At 57.7% G+C, this 21,066-nt stretch overlaps 2 protein-coding genes across 6 annotated transcripts in view; one reads left to right on the top strand and one right to left on the bottom strand.

Annotated features, from left to right (window-relative positions):
- The first annotated feature begins 27 nt into the window (after nucleotides 1-27).
- ZFYVE21 (zinc finger FYVE-type containing 21) lies at nucleotides 28-12,142 on the top strand. 2 transcript variants are annotated; one of them, XM_066344536.1, is made up of 8 exons: nucleotides 28-233; nucleotides 7,967-8,017; nucleotides 8,307-8,475; nucleotides 9,059-9,134; nucleotides 9,229-9,320; nucleotides 9,843-9,896; nucleotides 11,335-11,477; nucleotides 11,577-12,142. In XM_066344536.1, the coding sequence occupies exons 1-8, from the start codon at nucleotides 96-98 to the stop codon at nucleotides 11,610-11,612; spliced, it is 759 nt and encodes a 252-aa protein (XP_066200633.1). In that variant the 5' UTR covers nucleotides 28-95; the 3' UTR covers nucleotides 11,613-12,142. The 2 variants fall into 2 exon arrangements, with proteins under 2 accessions (XP_066200633.1, XP_066200634.1); XM_066344537.1 differs by lacking the exon at nucleotides 9,843-9,896 and having other exon boundaries at nucleotides 31-233.
- Nucleotides 12,143-13,104: 962 nt separating this feature from the next.
- Nucleotides 13,105-21,066, bottom strand: part of PPP1R13B (protein phosphatase 1 regulatory subunit 13B) — a 90,940-nt gene continuing 82,978 nt past the window's right edge. For all 4 annotated transcript variants that reach the window (XM_066344532.1, XM_066344534.1, XM_066344533.1 and 1 more), the window contains 8 exons: nucleotides 19,369-19,538; nucleotides 18,506-19,007; nucleotides 16,672-17,444; nucleotides 16,018-16,155; nucleotides 15,797-15,930; nucleotides 15,035-15,201; nucleotides 13,905-14,104; nucleotides 13,105-13,376 (listed from right to left, as the gene is read on the bottom strand). In XM_066344532.1, the coding sequence (XP_066200629.1) occupies nucleotides 13,335-13,376; nucleotides 13,905-14,104; nucleotides 15,035-15,201; nucleotides 15,797-15,930; nucleotides 16,018-16,155; nucleotides 16,672-17,444; nucleotides 18,506-19,007; nucleotides 19,369-19,538 (2,126 nt within the window). In that variant the 3' untranslated portion in view covers nucleotides 13,105-13,334. The remainder of the gene's footprint in view (nucleotides 13,377-13,904; nucleotides 14,105-15,034; nucleotides 15,202-15,796; nucleotides 15,931-16,017; nucleotides 16,156-16,671; nucleotides 17,445-18,505; nucleotides 19,008-19,368; nucleotides 19,539-21,066) is intronic.

The following is a 21,066-nucleotide window of genomic DNA, read 5'->3' as shown; positions in this document are numbered from 1 at the left end:
ATTGGGCGCGGGCGTTGTTAGCCTAGCGAGCGGGGCGGGGCTTTTGGCGGGGCGAGGGCTGTGTGAGGGCGGCGGGCGAGCGCTGTGGCCGCGTCATGTCGTCCGAGGTGGCCACCCGTCGCGACGCCAAGAAGCTTGTGCGCTCGCCCAGCGGCCTGCGCATGGTGCCCGAGCACAGGGCCTTCGGCAGCCCGTTCGGCCTGGAGGAGCCGCAGTGGGTACCGGACAAGGAGGTAGGTCACGGCCGCCCGCGAGCCCCCAGTCCGCGCCCAGACCCGCGTCGGCACCCTGGACCCGTTCGCGCCCCGAGCCCCGGTCCGCACCCCCCAAAGGCGCCCCGGGCGCGCCCGTCTCCCTGCCGCCCTCCGCAGCCCGGCCCGCTCCTTTCTCCCCGCGCCCCTCCTCTGGCCCCGCCGCCCTGCGGGTCTTCTTACGGCCGCCCTCGGGTGCCCTGCCCCGCGTCCCTCGGTGGACCCCGGGCTCTGGCTGTCCGCGCGCCCCACCCCTCCCGAGGCCTTGAGCACTCTGCCTTCTGCTTGGTTCCTCTTCGGGCGCCCGGAGTCCCCAAGACCCTCCCCCTCCCGTGTTTGTGTGTCACTTGCGCTGACCTCCCTTTCTGATGAGTCCCGGGCTTTGCCCACCCGAGGTCACGTGTGAATGCCACGACCTCTGCCGAGCTGCTGGGGTGGGACCACGTAGACTCAGTTCCAGCCCCCTCCCCCCGGGGGCGGAGCCGCGTCTTTATTCCTGGGACAGCCTTTTCTGCGGGGGCTCCAGGTGTGCGCACTGCCTGGGGGGCGCGCGGGCGGGGCGCTTGCGCCGAGTCTCCAGGTGGAGAGTGGGCGCGCAAGGCCTGCTTGCCGAGCGGCACCTGTTCGGAGCGGCGGGCGCGCTTGGGGCTGCTGCGAGTGGTCTGGGCGGGGAGCCATGAACTGCCCTGCTGGCAGTTGGGGCGGCTCTGCCGAACGCCCCTTTGGGACATGCCGGCGGGTTTGGTCTCCAGCCCTTCGGCGGGTAATTCTCGGCGCCTCGAAGCCAGGCGGGAGGACTGCATGGGCCTTCCTGGAAATCAGATGGGTCTAAAAGACATTCAAGTGTTGTGTGTTTTTGAAAGTGTTTTGCGGTGACACTGCTTGATAACATTGTATAAATTTCAAAAGTACAACTTGATAATAGGGCATCTGTGTACTCGACTGTGCGCTCACCACCGAAGTCGGTCTCCGGCCGTCACCACGTATTTGACCCTCTGTCCCCTTTCCTTTCACCACCACCCCCCCCCCCCCCCCCCCCCCGCCGGTGACCAGTCCTCTGTGGTATGTTTGAGTTTGCGTTTGTTTATTCGTTTGTTGCCTTCCGTGTGTTAGCCCCATGTGAGGGGAACCGTCCAAGTGCTGCGATCTTGGAAAGAGCTTGAACCTGCAGACTCTCCTGCGTTGGAGTAAGCTGCTTTTCCTTTCCGTGAGAATTCATTACAGGCAGGTTTTCTGCAGAGGAGTGAAATCAGGTGTTTTTAAAGCAGCAGGCCGTAAGTGGGGACTGCTGGGAGGCAGGCGGCAGGAGGAGGACACCTCTGCCCCGCCCCCCGTTGCCGCCCTAGAGCACTAGCGGCAGGTGGCAGTCGCTGTGTTGAGAATGGAGAGAGGCCAGTGAACAGGGACGGCGGGAGTCTTGCGGGTCACCGGGCCACCAGGGTGACGGGAAGGCGTGGGTGGTCACTGAGCCGAGCCAGGCCACAGGCTTCCTCCCGGGTTCTTGCCCACTGCGCCCTTCTTTTCCTGCGTTTCTGCACTCAACTCACAGAATGTACCTTTCCTCACGTCTTCTCCTGCTGAGTGTTGTTAAAAGATAATTAAAGGGGGGGAAAAGACAAAGCATGAGACTCATTCTTCTGAGGGTGTGTTCCCCAGTTCGCTTAGCTGTCAGTGAGGGAGCCGGGCAGATGTCACTGTCAAGAAGTCAAAATAGCACGAAACAGCCAGAGAGTGACCACACAGAGGCCAACTGGTCTCTTTCACTGTGGGGGTGGGGGCCATGACTTTAGCAGGGACAGGCGGCAGCATGTCCTAGGGGCCAGGCTGCTGTGTCAGCCGTGCTTTCCCACTCTCGCCCCCCTGAGGAGCCTCTCCACACTTTTCCTTTAAGCCGGGGGTCCCCAAACTTTTTACACAGGGGGCCAGTTCACTGTCCCTCAGACCGTTGGAGGGCCGGACTATAAAAAAAACTATGAACAAATTCCTATGCACACTGCACATATCTTATTTTAAAGTAAAAAAACAAAACGGGAACAAATACAATATTTAAAATAAAGAACAAGTAAATTTAAATCAACAAACTGACCAGTATTTCAATGGGAACTATGCTCCTCTCACTGACCACCAATGAAAGAGGTGCCCCTTCCGGAAGTGCGGCCGGGGCCGGATTAATGGCCTCAGGGGGCCGCAGTTTGGGACCCCTGCTCTAAGCGATGCCTGTGGAATTTCCACAGCCCTCTGTGCTGCTCCGCCGAGGGGGGTGGGGGCGTGTCTGGGCGGGGGGCGGGGTTTGGCCCGGTGGGTTCACACAGCTTGAGTCCCAGCCCTGGCCACCCCTCGGCTCAACGCTCACTCCTTTGCTGTCCATGCCCAGAGCCCTTTGGCGTTCCCTGTCTTCCTGCATTCGGTGCTGTGGCCTTGTGCTCTGGAATTCGGCGGCGGGGCGTGTCTGGAGCCCTGCCCAGGCCGCCTGTCTTGAGAACTCTTGCAAAATTCTGGTCAAGTTGGGTTGAAAGGTTCGCCCTCCGGTAAAGGAAGTTATACTCCCTGTTGGAAGGATGGCAGCGTGCCCCTCAGGAAGGTGTGGTGCACGTGCTGGGCGCTCACTTGACCCGTGGCTGCTCTCTGCCTGTTCAGTATTTTGGGGACGCCAGGACTGTAGCAGGTGGGGAAGTGCCTCCTGCGTGGAGAGACCCACTTCTGAGAGATGGGTTTATTTGTGGGGGTTTGGAACGGACTGGGGAGTTCGGTTGGAATGTGGCCGGGGGAGCATGTTATCCTCTGCTTTGGCTGTGCACAGATTAGTGTCCTTGTCAGGTCTGTACGCGCTCCTTCATTTGTCCTGTGGCTCTGTCTTCTTGGGTCAGTCTGAGGCCTGCCACGCCACACGATGCCACATCTATGGAGCACTTACAAGGTGCCTGACCTTTTGGCAGGTTATTAGCTTGGGCCCACGGGACAACCCTGAAAATGGAGGATATTTTGGAGGTGTGTGCACATGAGCTGATAGAGTTCCGCTTCTGAGGGCTTCCTGCCCCAGAAGGAACTGGGACCACTTCTCTGGTGTGAACAGGGGGGGTATGCGGTCTGTGCCCCCCATCAGCCTGTGGGCAGGGAGGCTGCTGGGGCAGCAGGGGCACGAGGAAGCCTGGGAATGATCTTGGGGGCGTGTGAGACCGCCATCAGTGTCGGAGGGCACAGAGTGGGGTTGGGGCGGGCACCCTGGGCATGTGCCCTAGAGACTAGTCACCAGCAGACAAACTATTGTTTTATCTTTAAAAGCCACACAGCTTTGCACCCCTTCCCTTCCCATCCTCGACACAGGGTTTGTCCAGTGGTGATAACTGCAGTGCAGAGCTGGGGGGGGAGGGAGGGAGCCCACGTGTGTCATGTGTACGGCAACTCCAGATACACGAGGGGTGGGGCAGGGGCACACAGCAGACCGCTGTAGGTCAGGGTGCCATCGACCTACAGGCTTCTCCAGGGTTAGGCAGAGGCGGGCTCTCTCCATGGGGGTGGCCGGGCGAGATGCAAGCAGGTGGGGGTGCAGGTGCAGGGGGACATTCATGTGCAGTGGTGGACCCGACCACAGATCCCTAGGTGCCGGCTCAGGCTCAGGGGCCTGAGGGAGGGAGAGAAGCTGAAGTCTGACGCATCAGGTATGGGCATTTGCTCTGCCGGAGAAGGGACCCAGGTCAGCCAGGTGAAGGACAGGAATTTGGGGTTGGTGTCTGACCTTGTCCTGGGTGAAGAACAGCCCGTGAGTCTCCGCCAGGTCACACCTGGGAAGGGGGTGCTTTGCAGAATACTGTCCAGAACACTAAAGGGAGGTTTCTGCTCCCAGGTGAGCTCATGGCAGGGTCTCCGGGTGTCTTGAGGGCCACCACCGAGTTTCCAGTGTCTGCACCTTCCATCCTGAGCTGTGTGACCACCTCACGCTGTAGAGAGTGGGTCCCTCATTGATGTGTGAGTTAACTCTCCGACAGGGTTCCTTTTGTATTTATAGGAGTTACATTTTTACTATTAAAAGGATTATCTTTCAGTAAAGATACATCATCGATACATGTATTAAAAAATTTACTTGCGGCCCTGGCCGGTTGGCTCAGTGGTAGAGCATCGGCCTGGCGTGCAGGAGTCCCAGGTTCAATTCCTGGCCAGGGCACACAGGAGAGGTGCCCATCTGCTTCTCCACCCCTCCCCCTCACCTTCCCCTCTGTCTCTCTCTTCCCCTCCCGCAGCCAAGGCTTCATTGGAGCAAAGTTGGCCTGGGTGCTGAGGATGGCTCTGTGGCCTCTGCCTCAGGCGCTAGAATGGCTCTGATTGCAACAGAGCATCTCCCCCTGGTGGGCGTGCTGGGTGGATCCCGGTTGGGCGCATGCGGGAGTCTGTCTGACTGCCTCCCCGTTTCCAACTTCGGAAAATACAACAACAAAAAAAACTTACTTGCATGAGTCCTGTTTTGAGGAACCTAAGAAATGGTCTAGTGTGAGAGCCTGGGGCAGCCAGGTGGGGGTGTGACTGTCCTTTGCCACACGCCAGCCTCATAGGGGGAGGGTAGGCATGTGTCCTAAAGCTTTGCTCTTTTTTTTTTTTTTTTTTTTTAATTTTAAGTAAGTTTATTTTTTTTATTTTTTTCTTTACAGGGACAGAGAGAGAGAGTCAGAGAGAGGGATAGACAGGGACAGACAGACAGGAACAGAGAGATGAGAAGCATCAATCAGTTTTTCGTTGCGACACCTCAGCTGTTCACTGATTGTCTTCTCACATGTGCCTTGACCGCGGGCCTTCAGCAGACCGAATAACCCCTTGCTTGAGCCAGCGACCTTGGGTCTAAGCTGGTGAGCATTTTTTATTTTTATTTTGCTCAAGCCAGATGAGCCTGCGCTCAAGCTGGCAACCTTGGGGTCTCGAACATGGGTCCTCAGCATCCCAGTCCAACGCTCCATCCACTGCGCCTCCGCCTGGTCAGGCAAGCTTTGTTCTTTTTGTAGTAACTTTTTTTTTTTAGAGGACTTTATAGGCCATGGTGAGGACTTTTTTTTTTAGATTCTTTAAATTCACTTTTAGAGAGAGAGAGAGAGAGAGAGAGAGAGAGAGAGAGGAATGAGATAGGACAGGGGGAGGAGCAAGAAGCACCAACTCCCATATTAGCCTTAACCAGGCAAGCCTGGGGTTTCAAACCGGTGACCTCAGCATTCCAGGTTGACCCTTTATCCACTGCGCCACCACAGGTCAGGCTGTAGTAACTTTTTATTTAACGTTAAACTCTCCCTACTCTGATTTTTTAAACTCTTGTACCTTTTAGAGGAAGATGCTGCCACCTGACCTTTGGGGGCTGGGGCTGCTTGTGCAGTGGTGACGGGCACCTTTGGAGGCAGCGGGTCAGCAGAGACCTCAGGCCTCCAAACAGCACTGTGCTTGGGCCTCTGCCCTCAGCACACCCCTCTATCCTGAAACCCATGCCTGGTGCTGGACCCTTTCTGCTTTTTTCTTGCCTGTGGCTCCATCTACAGCAGTGGTTTTCAGCTGCTGATCCACGGACCGGTCTGCCAGGAATTTCGTTCTGGTTCCGAAGGAGTTAACCGTCCTGATGCTGTTTGAACATGGTAGACCCAGTGATCTTAGTCGAATTCGCTTATGCTCGGGTGATTTCTGCCTTAGCGATCCCCCAAATAATTCTATTTTCACCTGTCCCCAAGTAGAGCAAGGTTGAAAACCACCGATTTATGGTAGCTGCTTGGGGGCCCAGCCCTCTCCTGCTCACTGGACCAATGCAGAGAGGCATCTGGGGGAGGGAGGTGCCATGTGGAACCACCTGTGGCCTCCAAGGACCCCTCAGAGGCCACCCCTTCTCACTGTCTTCCTCCCGCACACCTGCACCAGGCCCTTGTAGGAGGGCATATGGCCAAAGGCTCCTATCGACATGGCTTTCCTGGAGTAAAGGGCCCTCGGAGGCCACTGCTTGTTCTGCCCTGGCGAGGTGTCTGTCTGTGACTCAGCCTGGTGCAGCCCAGTCTGCCTGGGGGGGGGAGGGGTGTCTGGCTGCAGAGGATGTGTGTGTGCATGTGTGTGTCTCTGTGGGCACACCTCCACCTGCACACCCTGCCCCACCACCCAACCCTCCTGAGGGTCCTCCAGGCTCTTGGGTGGTCAGGCCCACAGGTCTGGGTCCTCCCTGGTGATTGTTCCTGTGTGGCCATCAGCCTGGCCCTCCCCAGTGGTGACAGTGTGAGAGGCTGGCATCTCAGACCCTGTCGCTGCGTTGTGGATGGCAGCTGGTTTCTAGACTTGGGTGCACTCTCTCCCTAGATAGCATCTTGTGGGGCCTCAGAGCCCCGGGCCCCAGGTGGGTTTCTGTGTCCAGTGTGGGTCCCAGAGGTCCCTGGCAGCTTTGCTGCCTGTGCTGTGCTCACCGGACAAGATGTTAGTTCCCTGGCCATCATGTTCCTCTCACATCTCGCCTCTTGCTTTATTTCCTCCTTTAGTTCTTTTTGTATAAAATTGCTCTGTTGAGAATTTAAAAACTTCATTTTCTCTTATATGCTCAACAGAAAACTGTCTAAAAGTCTGTTGATTTTCTGAATAACCTCGTTACTTATTTAGAGGGATGAAATGCTTCTCTATTACTTCTGTTTCTAAGGGAGCTGTTAAGTTCTCCATGTGGCCTGTGTGTAGAGACTGGTCTTTGAACTTGCCAGCCCTGGGGGCCCAGCAGTGACTGGAGCATCCAGCCCGCAGGGATGCTGTAGATCAGGGGTCCCCAAAGTACGGCCCGCAGGCCACATGCGGCCCCCTGAGGCCATTTATCCGGCCCCCACCGCACTTCCGGAAGGGGCACCTCTTTCATTGGTGGTCAGTGAGAGGAGCATAGTTCCCATTGAAATACTGGTCAATTTGATTTAAATTTACTTGTTCTTTATTTTAAATGTTATATTTGTTCCCGTTTTGGTTTTTTTACTTTAAAATAAGATATGTGCAGTGTGCATAGGGATTTGTTCATAGTAGTTTTTTTGTTTTTTTAAATATTTTATTTTATTTTATTTTTACAGAGACAGAGAGAGAGAGTGTGGGATAAACAGGGACAGACAGGAACGGAGAGATGAGAAGCATCAATCATTAGTTTTTGTTGGGCATTGCGACACCTTAGTTGTTCATTGATTGCTTTCTCATGTGCCTTGACCATGGGCCTTCAGCAGACCGAGTAACCCCTTGCTTGAGCCAGCGACCTTGGTCCAAGCTGGTGAATTTTCGCTCAAACCAGATGAGCCCACGCTCAAACTGGCGACCTCAGGGTCTCAAACCGGGGTCTTCCGCATCCCAGTCTGACGCTCTATCCACTGAGCCACTGCCTGGTCAGGCTGTTCATAGTTTTTTTTATAGTCCAGCCCTCCAATGGTCTGAGGACAGTGAACTGGCCCCCTGTGTAAAAAGTTTGGGGACCCCTGCTGTAGATGGTTCTGGAAGGCCAAGGCAGACCAGGCCCCGTGTTTCAGTCCAGAAAGCAGCTAAAGAGCAAGTAAGATGATGCTGGTCACGGGATCTTGCAGCGTTCAGGCTTGGTGCCCACGGTGGCCAGGGCTGCCAGCCACCCTCCAGAGCACCTGCCCATCTGGCTCCCTGGGGGCCCTGATGTGGACCAGCCGAGAGCAAGGGGCACCAGCCCAAATGTGAGTGTCCTCAGAGCAGGTTCTGATACTTGTCCCTTTCTCTCCTAGTGCCCGCGGTGTATGCAGTGTGATGCCAAGTTTGACTTTCTCACCAGAAAGGTGAGCTGAGACCACTGGGTGGGAGGGGCCCAGAGGGACATGGCCCATGGGCTGTTAGCCTAAGCACAGGAGACAGACACTGGGCCTGGGTCTCAGTGTGCAGCCCGCACACCCTGTGGCCCTACTGGGCCTGTCCACATGGCTGTGTCCTGTCCTGAGCATGTGCTGGGGCGCAGAGCAGAGAAGGGGCCTCCTGGCCGGTGGCATGGCCTGTGGCAGTAGGCCCCTGGGCCCCTGTGGGGAGATGTGCTGGGCAGGCTCGCTGCTCACCCATCTGCCCCTCCTGCAGCACCACTGCCGCCGCTGCGGGAAGTGCTTCTGCGACAAGTGCTGCGGCCAGAAGGTGGCATTACCGCGCATGTGCTTCGTGGACCCCGTGAGGCAGTGCGCTGCGTGCGCCTTGGTGTCCCGCAAGGAGGCCGAGTTCTACGACAAGCAGCTCCGAGTGCTGCAGAGCGGTAAGCAGCCGCATGGGCGGGCAGGGTGCAGGTCTGAGGTGGTCTCGCTCCCCGTCTCCTGGATTCTTGCAAAAATAGGTGTGGAGCCAGCTCTCCCCTTCAGACGTCGCCTAAAACCTGAGCCTCACTTTTCTGGACGTAGGGCCACTAGTTGGGGTGTTCGTTGGGTGGGTGGGTGGCCCTGGGCCAGGCCCCCGGTGCGACAGCAGGACCAGCAGCATGTGGCATCTTCCACCTGACCGTCTCGGGGATTGGGTGGTACAAGAAGACAAGAGCTGTGCAGATGAAGGGCCTGCCTCCCAGCACCCCTCCTTCCACTGGGTCCTTGCTCTGGCTGCCTCTCCTGCAGGCTGGGCAGGTGCTGGCCTTCCACTCTGTCCCCGCCCCGCGGCTCCTGCCGCGTGCGCGCGCGCCAGTGGGGGGGGGGGGGTCAGCGCTCTGACCTGTGACGGACGTAGCGCCAGCCCCAGCGAGGGGTGCTGGGCACAGCTGTCGCCTGTCTCCCTTGCCCTGCACGCATGCACCCCTATGCACCTGGCTGGAAGGGGCGGCTGTGTTTTTACGCTTGATGTTGTGCCCCAAGGAGCCACCTTCCTGGTAACTTTTGGAAACTCAGAGAAATCGGAAACAATGGTTTGTCGTCTTTCCAACAACCAGAGGTAAGAGGCAGCATCTGCTCGGCCCTGACAGCCACCGACAACTTTGTCACCGGGAGCCTTCAGGTAACATGTGGGGACACCCTCTGTTTGACAGATTCCTCTTTCTGGATGGGGACAGCCACCACGAGATTGAGGTCACACACATCTCGACGGTGCAGATCCTCACGGAAGGCTTCCCCCTTGGAGGTAAGTGCACCTGCCCTCTACTGAATGCATGCCAGCTGCGGTGACTTTTGGGGGCATAGCCGCAGGGAGGGTGGGTGCTCGGCCTGCTGGCAGGGCCTGGGAGATGCCCTCTGTCCTCTCAGGGCTGGCATTTTTACTACGTGGCTTTTGGAACTCACCAGTTGAACAGGGGACTTAAACATGTAAAATAAGAAGGTTCGCCTGAACGTGTCCTCTTGTTCCGTTGGGCTCTGGTGAGGTCAGAGGGCCCAGTGCAGCCGGCACCCCCTGGGCCCCTAAAGCAGCTGGAACGTGGCTGGCTGAGCCCTCCCGGCGCTGCTCAGCTGTCTGTGAGTGAGATTCCTTTACCTGCCCTTGGCGAGCTCTCCAGATATTTAGCCGTTTGGATCTTTCCAACTCAACTTCTGTGCCTCGGTGGCCGTCCCTCTGCTGGAGACCCATGTGACTTAACCTATCTTGCTTTCTGTTTTCTGATGGGCTATTGGTGTTTCTTCTCTCCTGCCTGCCTCCCTTCCTGACTAGAAAGAGATATTCACACTTACACCAGCCTCCTGGGGAGCCAGCCCGCCTCTGAAGGTCAGCCTCGCTCTTCCCAGCATGAATTTGCTCTTTTCTAACCCAAGGGGGATGTGCAACCCACTTCACAACTTGTTGATGCCACTGTTCCTGAGCAGGCCAAGTCCAGTGGCAGGGAACAGCACCTTCCTGCTCGGTCACGGCCAGTGTTTGCCACCTCTGTCCCTGTGGTTGCCTGTGCATCCCAGCAGTGAAATGTGCCCTGGGGCCAAGGGCAGGGTCTGAGAGGCTGAGATCAGCCTCGGGGCAGCTCTGCCTGCCTTCTTGGAGCCCAAGGCCAGGGAGGGACCCAGGTCACCTCCTGAAGCCTCTGATCTTTCTCCTGGGCGGGCCCTGGGGCTTCTGGTGCCACGTGTCCTCTCGTGGCGTTTAAGGGAGCACAGTGGGCCCTGCTCTGCCCAAAGTTTTACTAGAACTTGAAACCCCTAATACCGTATCTGGGGGGGAGGGGACGCGGCACAGTTCCCCTAGCTGAAGGCAGCCAGAGCAGTGGCCGCTGGCCCCTTGAGGACCAGGCAGTAACGTTCGGCAGCTTTGCTGACCAGATGGACTGTTGCAAAGCAGGAGAGCAGCTGGAGACAGGGCCACATGGCCATGACTGTGCACCAGTACAACTTCTCAATGATGCGGCTGGTGGGCAGAGTGTGGGGCACTCCTGCACGGAGCCTGGTCGGGAACATGCCAGTCAAGACGTTGAGGGCAGGAGGAGGCTTGTGACAGGGTAGCTCAGGAGGCCTTCCAGGCACCAGGAACAGCACTTATAGTGGTGATGGCCCTCAGGCTGGGCAGGCCTCTCAGGAAGAGCAGACTCCGTCCACTGGCCTGGGGTGCAGAGACGGGCTGATGGAGGGAACTTTGAGATGACTGCTTGAGTGTTCCTCCTCCTCCTCCTGCAGTCACCAAGTAAAAGCTGTAGGTGACGTGGGACCTTTACTGGGGCCTGGTCTCCACGTGGCTCTCCTGCCTGAGTGTGCTCTCAGAAGTGAGGCGTCATTGTGGAGGAGGCCTGTCCTCCATGGGGCATCTTTGCGGGAGCTCGAAGGTCTGCGTTGGTGACCAGGGTGGTGGCACTTCTGTGGTGCTGACCTTGCCTGCATGCTCAGCTGTGCCGCTGGCTCTCAGTGGTTGGTGGCCGTGGCCCCTGCCCTGGCAGGTATGCCTGCTGCTTAGGCTGCCTGGCCGGACTTCCCAGTGGCAGGGGCCCCACAACCAGGAGGTGCAGAAGCGTTTCTTTTGAGGGCATGGTGTGATGTTTTTCCTGGGCCCTGGAAGCCCCCAGGCCAGGTGACTTCCTTTCCCATCCTGTGAATCATGAGGTCATGTGCATCGCTGGGTGCCTCCTGAGCACAGGCCCGTCCAACGCAGGGGCTGGGAGGCCCCCCGGCCCCCACACTACTGCTGGCAGTGTCTGAGCCCACTTACCTGCCTCTTTCTGTAGGAGGCAGCGCACGGGCCACGGGCATGACCCTGCAGTACTCGGCATCGGGGGCAGACGGCGTGACCCAGCTGAAGCTCACTGCAGGGGAAGACGCCAGTGCCAGCAGGAAGCAGTCAACAGCATGGCTGGCGGCCATGCACAAGGTCCTGAGGCACGCGGGAGGGGGGCTAGGGGCTCCCACCCCAGCTCCACCAGGTGCGGGACGTCACATTTCTCCGTGTTTTTCTCTGGTTGCTGTGCAGGCTGCCAAGCTCCTCTACGAGTCTCGGGACCAGTGAGTGCTCACGAGCCGGCCGTCTGCTTGGAACAACGGAACCTACGCTCGCCCGGCCCCAGGTGTGCTTGGAAGGCACTGTGAGACTTTGGGAAACCAGACGTGTCCGCTTACCTAGTGCAATACGTGCCGATTATTAACACTCCAGACAGCTTCCTGCTTTAGAACCTCCGTCTTCTTTCTGATAATGGGATGGGAGACCCAGCTACACTACTGCTAAACTTTTAGGATCATCTACACCATGTTTTTATGAGTGCCAGGTTTACTAGAAGGTTCTAAACCCTCGACATGCGTTTCACTAATGCTTCCACGGGGATGGTCTGGGCAGTGGGCGCAGCCGCGCCCCCAGGAGCCTGCCCGAGCCGGTCCCAAGACCTGTTTACTGCGGCACTAACTAGGGGCTGCAAGCCAACCTCTGATACTTCACTGTGGGGAAGGAGCCAGCTTGTTTTGTACTTTCCACTTATGATTTCACTTTATTAATTGTACAACAATTTGTATATAAAGCTTGATTAAAACCTATTTTGAAAATACGGATGAGGCCTCACCTGAGTCCAGAACACATGATGCGCAGCCGTGGTGAGAGACAGCGGTTTATTGTGCATATTTACATGGCGTCAGCAGGGGCGGGGTCACAGCAGCGCTCCCGGCTGCAGCACCTGCTGTTCACCTCTCACTGCCACTGTGTACAGTCAATGCTTAAAGGGGATCACTTATAGCAATGGGCCTATACACAGGTTTGTACATAAATTATAGACTCGTACATGAAAAATAAAGCCTGAGGGCCTGGATTTTAATGAGAGAAAAAACATTTCCAATATCGAATGACCTAGTCAAAAAATACTTTTGGTATATAAAAGCTGTCCGTACAGCTGACTTCAGTGAGGGCCTGACGTCTGGAGCTGGGGCAGAGGTTATTGCATCACGGCTGGCCCGGACTAGGAGGCAGGGCCCCACCCTCCTGCCCCACAGCTGCCCTCCTGACACCATGTAGGAGTCCTCACATCCTTGCTACCCCAAATGACTGACCTCGGGCCCCCAGTCCACGGGCTGCAGGTTCTGCCTGCTCTCTGCAGTGTCCACTCTGTGAAGGTAAGAGTCACCCCTGGGCAGCAGGAGGCTGCAGAGAAGGCAGCTGAGTGAAGAAGGGGACAGTGCTGTGCCAGGCTCCTGACTGTAGGGCACTCGGCGCCCAGCCAGCACCTTGGGCTGGAATAGGAAGGGGAGTCCACGTCGGGACCACCGCCGGACAGGACTTTCCCTACAGGGCTCCCGGGTAAAGAAAGGAACGGTGCTGGGGGGAGGGTGGCGGGTTGGTGATGTCCAGTGGCAGACAGGAAGGGCTCTAGCAGGGCAGCGCGCCACACAGCAGCTGCAGTGTTCACTGTTGGGGGAGGGTGACATGGAGAAGGAGGGGTGGCCTTGGGCCACGTCAGTGAGAATGTCTGCATTGGCAACCAACCAGGGTAAATTGTAGGGCTTCTATTGGCAACGGGTGTTTTAGAAAGCTGGGTATTTATTTGGATTTACAGTAATTGGCAAAATTCAGTCTTGGAGGCGACTAGAGAAACGGCCTCACCTAGAACCTGGAGTTTCACATTGTGGGCGCTGTCTACTGCAGTGAGCACCATGGAAGCTGCTTCTAGCTTCAGCTTCCCTGGGAACGCAGGGTAATCTCAGTGGCTCTTCGACAATGGCCAGCCCGTGCAGTGTCCCGATGGGCGGTTCAGGCGAGCGTTCGCTGTCGGGGTTTGATCCGAGGATACAGCTGTGGAGCAGGGAGAACCAGTTAGGACCAAGAGAGGACACACTGGGCGTCCCAGTGCCGCTTGCTGTCAGCTTCCCACGAGACCCTTCCCGACTTCCTTGGCAGCTGTGCCCAGTCCTATCCCAGTCCACTAGCCCTCCCTCGTGGCCTGTGTGCCACCTGTCACTGTCTGTATCCCCAGGGCGGTGCCTGACCAGGCACAGTATTCATGACTGTGGATGGAGGCGTCACCAGACCCGCAAGGCCGCCCCACCGCAGCTGCTGTGACCACAGACCTGCTCCCCAGCACGGGGAAGTCTGGGCTGCAGAGTCCTGACTGCTGGCTGCTCGCTCCAGCTCCCCACGAGGAAAAGGCGCTGCGTAGCCTGGACTGGGTGCAAGCTCTGCCCCAGGAGCAGGCTTTGCACATGCGCCCATTGGCAGAGGGTGCGGAGGTGTGATGGGTAGGCCCTGCCCTGCCCTGCCTAGTGTGCTGTGAGTGAATTCCGGGTCCATAAGCGAGTGGAGTTGTGGGCACGGCGCACTTACCCCCAGCAAGTTTTTGGGCACGTAACCTTCCCGGTCTCCAAGGCGAGCCCACCACCACTCGGTCTCGCTCTCGTCCTTCCGCCTCAGGATGGTGATGGCGTCTCCCTCGTGGAAGGACAGCTCGTCGCTGTTCTGGGCCTCATAGTCCCACAGAGCGTATACCACTCCCTTGTTCATCACACCCAGCTTCTCCTGCACCCCTGGGACAAGACAGCAGATGGTCAGGTCTCAAGGATGGACTGTCGGGAGGCCCACTGTGGGACCGGGCTGGACACGAGCTCCTCGGGCAGCCTGACGCTACCGAGGGCTGAGGTTGGAAGCCAGGCCCAACTGCTGTTCTCTGCTTAGTGTCAGTCATCTGCCTTGCACCCCAGCAGGACAGCACTCGAGTCCAGAGACAGGTATGATGCCATCAGAGGAACTTCTTAGGGTGAAACAAGTCACATCAAGAACAAACTCCCAAAAGTTGGCAACTAAGGAAGTGGTGTGACTACTCTTGGAGAGCGGCAGACACGTGGCAGTGACGGGCAAGTTTATGCCCAGGGGTCACCTGTAGGGGTCTCAGAAGGGCCAGACATGCTGGTGACCAGGCCACTGTCCCCCCACGCAGGCTTCCCAGGGCTGGCCACTGCCGCTGTGCTGTGAGCTGGGCCTGGGGGAGGGCCTGTCCCAGGTCATCATTTGGTCCTCAGGGTCTAATGCGGGGCTGGACCCACAGGCTCTCGTCGGGTGTGGAATGGATGACCTGCAATCAGTTAACAATGGACAGGGATGTTCTGGCTCTTGGGAAGGCTGTCCCGGACCGAAGCACCTTAGTTAAGACATGACAAGCTCCACTCATCAGTGGTCACCCCTGGTCTGACTCTGGGCACCCTAGGCCCTGCTTCAAGTCCTGGGGCTCTCCCAGCAGAAGCATGCAGACAGGTGCTGCCTGGCCACCACACCCCAGCTCCTCTGCCAGAGGGGCAGCACGTGTACAGACAGAAAAGGGACTTGTGTGTTGGTGCCCCCTGGCATGGAATCCTTCTGCTGACACAGATTTTCAGACATCTCAGGAATGGTCGAAGGGAGTGTGACCCCATCCAGAAGACTTCCTGGGCGACAGCCCAGGGAGGCAGAGGCCCACGTACCGTACAGGAACTGGGAACACTGGATGTAGCCCTCTTCCATTTCTTCACACTTGTCGGCGGCAGTCTCAATGTCACTGATGGTTGAGGCAAAAATGGCGGCGCCGCTCTCCACCAGCTGTTTGCAGAGGTGGACGCTGTTGCAGGAGGCGGCGCAGTGCAGAGGCGTCCTGCAAGGGGCAGGAGGTGAAGGTGCTGCATGGCGCTTGGAGGTGGCCGGGGCCCCAGGGTCGCGCTGAGCCTCGGAGCCCGCACACCCTGTGCTGTCATTCTAGTGGTGTGATTTCTAACTGTCCTGGAGGGGCAGGGTATGGCCTCGGGACAGCCTACAGACTACCGTCCATTGCACTACGACACGGATGTACTTCCCACTGCTGACATGAACCTTAAAGTGGCCACCATGATGAATGCTATGTGAATTTCACAGTTAAAAACCCTGATGTTCAGAGCAGATGGCTGCTCGAGGTTGACACTACCACCTCTGGGAGGCCAGGGCCCCAGCAGCACAGGGCCCCACAGAGGACCACACAAACCTAACGTCAACCACAGACATCAGCCATTTAAAAACAGACAAGAGTGCGTCGTAACTGCAGAAGGCTGCACGGCGGCTATGTTAACCAGGTAAACAGTAGTGAAGCACAGCTGTGCCCATAACAGCACCCTCCAGAGAACAAAGCACGCAAGGACAGTAGGCACCTGGTCCCCTCTCCTCCACACTCCCGTGCTCTAGACTGCCTTCCCTGCTGCGCCATGGGAGGGGCTCACCAGCCGTCGCTGTCGGCGGCGTTCACGTTGACACCGAAGTCCAGCAGGAACCTGACGATGTGGTGGTGGCCAGCGCAGACGGCGTTGTGCAGTGGAGTGATCCCTTCATCGTTGGGCTTGCTGGGATCTTCCACCTGGGACACAGGGCGGTGTGAGCCCTCCCTGCATGTGGGGGATGGGGGGTAGGGAGTAGGCCTAGGCCTTGGCTCTGCTCAGCTCACCTCGTAGATGATCCTCTGCACCAGGTCGAACTCTCCTTCCAGGGAAGCGTCCAGCAGCAGCGCCAGGGGGTTGAAGCGGACGCGCAGCCCGCGGCCCGTGCGCTCCGAGTTTGGCTTCTTTAGGTTGGTCCGTTTGCTCTGTGAAAAGGAAGGAAGCTTTTGATTTAAAGGTGACCCACCCATGAGCCCAGCCTTGGGGGCAAGAAGAGGCCAGGACTGAAGCCCCCAGCCCTCTAGAGCACCCAGGGAGAGCATGCAGCCAGGTGGGTGACAGCCAGGCTTAACTGCTTCCACCCCAAAATGAGCAGCGCCTTTCTACTGGGTGCCAGGGATGACCAACCCCTTTCCGCTCACCAACACTGACCTCCCACCAGAGGCCTGTCTAGAAGGTTCTCTTCCCCCTCACTCCTCCAGGTTGGTGACCACTTCCCCTCCCCAGGAAAACCTCCTCGGGCCTCCCTGACTGAGCCCTGCAGAATGAGCTGTGCACCCCGCACTGTCCGTCAGAGCCCATCTGCACGCTGAGCCTTGTCCCCGAGGCCTGATTCGCTAGGGGCAGGGACCAGCCTGCCCAGCACACAGCTAACACAGGTGGGTCCTCCACAGGCACCAGGTGACTAGGAAGCTGTGGCCCTGGCCTAGGATGACACCCACCGTGGAGGCTGCAGGCGGGGGTCCGACAGGAGGAAGTGATGAGGGGACTCGCTCTTCCCCTGGAGAAGGGGCCTCGGCCCCAGGGCTGGGAACCTGCTCCGTGGATGGGGCTGTGGCCACGTTGTTGTTGTTGTCCTCTGCAGGCTCAGCTGTTTGGGGTGTGGTCTGGGGGCAGATGAGCCCCTCTGGCTCAGGGGAGGGGAGCTTGTTGTCATTGGCGTCTGAGGCAGGGGCGGGCTCAGCGGGGAGAGGGGGTGTGGGCTGCGCAGGGCTGGCCTCCCCCGGGTTCCCATTGGCGTTGGTGTTCCCGTTGTCCACGTCGGCCAGAGTGCCCGTGAAGTCCTGCGCAGGGCTGGGCTGGTAGAAGGGGGCGCCCTCCATGCCCCCAGCCAGGGTGTTGAAGCGCTGGTAGAGCAGCTTCTGGATGTTGGGCCCGCCGGGGCCCTCGGGCTCCGTGATGGAGCTGCGCTTCTTCAGGGGCCGTGGTGCGTTGGCCAGCTTCCTGCGTAGGGCCTCCAGGTCAGCGTCACTCTGGTAGCGCAGCGGGGAGTGCACGATGGGCGTGAGCTTGGTGGGGCTGAGGGGCCGCGGCAGGCTCTCCACAGTGCCCGTGGGGCCGTCCCCGGAGGGGGCCAGGCTGTCCTGCTCCGGCTCCTTCTCAGTGCTTTCTGCGGGTAGCTGGGGCTGCGATGTGCTTGGGGCCAGTGGCCCATGAAGAAATGGCAACGGCGATGGGGACGTGGAACCAGATGGTAACACGGGCTTCCCGTAGACTAGAGGGGATGGAGGACAGGAGCGTCAGCACCCTACAGGACTGGGGTCTTGTCACTACCACCACTGCTGGTTACATGAGAGATGGGCTGTGGGGTGAACCCTAACTTAAACTCTAGATGAGCCCCCTATTCAAAAATCTCACCGACCCCTTTTGGAACGTGGAATGTCTAACTTCTCAGTTTTTACAATGGGAATTCCAGAATTGGGGCTTTTATGAATGAAAAATTTTAAAGTCTGTGGACCTGATGTACTTGCCCCAGACAACCTGTCCTTTTTTCCTGGCCAAGAAGAAAGCAGACTAAGTGGGATGGTATGAAGCACAGGCCGCATCAGACAGCAAGGTCTGCCTGGTGGCCCAGGGGTGCTAGCAAGGGTTCCGGCCTCTCCCGTCCTGGGCCAGAGCAGGGGCCATAGGTTAATACGCTGCCTCCGCCTCAGAGGTCCCGGGGCATAAGGTGGCCAGGCACTCCCAGGAGTCCCTGAACTACAGGCCTAAACACTGTGGCCCATGCCCAAGAACATCTGAGGAAGCCCAGCCCACACCTGGGGGGCAGGACCCTGCCATCTGGGTCAGAATCACCACTGACCTCAGTGGGCATGGAACTAGGCCCTGTTCTCTGACCTGCCCCCCCTGAATTCCTCAGCCCCCAGCGCCCATTACCCTCATCCAGATCCGGGCTTTTACCCCTGTGGACGCTGGTGGAGGCACCCAAAGCAGCAGACACCCCCTCTCACTGCCCCCCTAGGGATCCGGCCCAGCTACGGCAGGAGTGGCAGAGCCCTCACACCAGCTCCCGGAACAGCTCCTGCACAAGTTACCATGAGGCAGGAGAAGAAGGGGACACTCGGGAATCTCACCCTTCCCAGAGGCGGAGTTCCTGAGAGGGGCTGGGAGGTGAGCCCTCAGGAAGAGCTGTGGCCACCCACCTGCAAAAGCCCTCTGCACTCATCTGTCACTATCACTCCCACCCACACCACACCTCAGGCCACAGCTGTGTAAGCACTCAGTTTAATCTGCACGCATGTCCCCAAATGTAAGGAGAGCACACACTCCCTGTACCTGCTTTCACAGACTTGTTTAAGGTGCTGTGCGCTGCCGGCTGGTAATTCTTAGGTGGCGTGGCTTGCTGGAGGTACACGGAGTATATGGAACTTGAGTTCACTGTCTGGGGTCCTTTCCTAGGGGACTGTGGCCTTGACCCTTTATCGGCCAGAAAGGGCCTAATGGCCACAGTCAGCGGGAGGTCGGGTTTGCCATCCGTGGCTGGGAAGGCAGGCGGCCCCGCTGGCGGGTACGTGGGGCTTGGCGGCACGGAAATCCTCTGCTGGATCTGCTGAGAGGAGCCTGGCTGGTGGGCGCTGCCTGCCGGGGGCAACAGGCCAGGTTTCTGCCGACCGGGCAGGCCTGCGCCGGGCCTGGGCAAGCTGCCCTCCTTCCTCCTTTCCAGGGAGTTTGTTGACCCTGGACCCATGGGTGCAGGACTCGGGTACGTCCCGTAGCTCGGAGGCAGCTGCTTGCTGACACCAGGGACGGGCGGCGGCACTTTTCCCATCTCGATGCCCTAAATTCAGATGTTAAGAGAAACAAAGTTATCCTTTGAAAAGTTAAGCGTATTTCCATCTAGTCACAAGAGACTACAAAGTGGGACTCATAACCCTTCAAGTCGGCTTGCGACTGAGCACAGGTCACACTGGGATCAGACACAGTGGGCTGTCCCGTCTGCAACTCAACAACCCTGGCCAGAGGCCCGTGCCTGGCACCCTGCTCAGGTGCTTAGTCTGTGAACTCCTGCAGACTGGGTCTAATCTGAACACTGACCAGAATTACTTGCCTCATGACATGTCCTACCCTTAGATGCAGACGAGGGCCCAGGTGACTGGGTTAGGAGTCTGCGTGTGTTATAGGGATGACAAGTGGCCTACCAGCTTTTCCGGGGCTCCCAGAGCCGACAAGGGCACAGGCTGGCTGGAGATGGTCCCCTGCTTGAGAGGCCCCTCCGTGCTCGCGTCCTTCCAGTCCACGTTGGCCATCTGCGTAGGTTTCATGGAAGAGCTAACATTTTGTTTTAATGTTGGCCAGTTTCCATCATTAGCTTGAAAACAACACAGAATTGAAGTCAAATTTTCTTGAAATTAATTGAGCCAACATAAGGTAACCCCGTTAGAAAAGAAAATCACGTTTTGGGACCTCACATTCCGATGGAGCAGCACTGCCCAGGCGCGGGCCACCCTCCCACACACCAGGCCAAGGACAGGCTCCGCAGGCAAGGCTTCGCCAGCGCCCAGTGGCTCTCTGTGCGACTCCAGCCATGACCAAGCCAGCAGGGGCCGAGGACTGCTGAGACACTCTCACCCTCATTTCAATACAGGTAAAACCCATCACATCAACACCAGTGAATAAAATCAGCATTGGCACTTACTGTTCAAACACTACTTACAAATACATTTACATACAACAGTAAAGATTTTCTTTTGACTTCATAACAGGTTTGACCTGTACTGCTTCCAGTATTAAAAGAATTCAACTTTAATCTATTAGAAATGTCTCTCTATAATAACGCATGATCACGGGAGGCCGTACCAGGTCCCACTGATTGGAGGGGCAGGCTCTACTCTGCTGTAGTGATTAGAAAGCCAGTCAGCCCTGTGTTTTCAGAAAAGCCGCTGAGAAGCTGTCTTTACAGAGCATTTTCCAAACTGAGAAAGGGCGGCAAAGAATGGTTGGGACTTGGACTCACTCACATCTGTCAGGCCCGGTTCTAACCCTGACTCAGGCCTGCTTCTCTCCGCAGCTGGCACAGGGGCTGGACAAAATGGCAGACACCCCAGCCATCAGCCAGATGGGATGGAGAGAAATCAAAGGGGACTGTCTGAGCCCAGATGGGAACAGCACACCCTCGCCCCTCACGCCAGCGTGGCAGGCGGGCTAACCGAGGAGCAGCAGGAAACGCACTCTCCAATGCCGCAAGCAGGTGGAAGCCAAGGCCTGCGACTCACGGACAGGAAAAGTGGCTCTCACACAGGCTCACGCATGCAGGAGGATGAGCAGAGCCTTCGAGCACCCTGGCTGGTTCCTTTTAGCGGCAGCCACACCGGCTTACCCAAAGCCGCATCAGCCTCTGCAGCAGAACTGCCATCCTGTGTCTCCTGTTCCCTGCTGCACAGCTACGTCACCCCGGGCCCAGGGCCAAGCCACAAGGGTCCCAGTCCAAATGTCCCCTTGCTCCGTGTGGCCTGTCAGCCTACTCCAGGCCAGAGTGCTTTTTTCCTCCCCCTTATCCCTGAGACTGGGGAGCCATGGCCCAGAAACGACAGGCTCACCGGGGGCGCTCTGAGGTGGACACTCAGCGCAGGCTGAGGGAAAAGCAGAGCCCACTGCAGACTCTCCTGCCACAGGGCTGGGTTCTTGCGCCCTCTCTCAAGGTCACAGGGGATGTGGCCATCTGGGGGCTTCTGAAACCCCACAGCACCCCAAGGTTTTTATGGACATCAGTCATAGATGGACTGAGAAAGGACTGGGAATCTTCTTTTTTCAGGATAAGGCAGGAGGTACAGGAGGAAGATCATTTATTTTTATCATAAAGGAACAATTATCTTCAAGCATGGACGGAAATTCTCATA

This window comes from Saccopteryx leptura, chromosome 6 (assembly GCF_036850995.1).
Source record: "Saccopteryx leptura isolate mSacLep1 chromosome 6, mSacLep1_pri_phased_curated, whole genome shotgun sequence".
Classification (NCBI taxonomy): domain Eukaryota; kingdom Metazoa; phylum Chordata; class Mammalia; order Chiroptera; family Emballonuridae; genus Saccopteryx; species Saccopteryx leptura.
The sequence above is the reverse complement of the archived record's forward strand: the minus strand, read 5'-3'. Positions and strand labels throughout refer to the sequence as shown.

Bases quoted from the DNA above. Each gene is read 5' to 3' on its own strand.
- ZFYVE21 (XM_066344536.1), top strand. From the start codon at position 96: ATGTCGTCCGAGGTGGCCACCCGTCGCGACGCCAAGAAGCTTGTGCGC. The intron at 234-7,966 runs GTAGGTCACGGC...TTTCTCTCCTAG, and splicing joins AGTGGGTACCGGACAAGGAG to TGCCCGCGGTGTATGCAGTG. The intron at 9,135-9,228 runs GTAAGAGGCAGC...TCTGTTTGACAG, and splicing joins CGTCTTTCCAACAACCAGAG to ATTCCTCTTTCTGGATGGGG.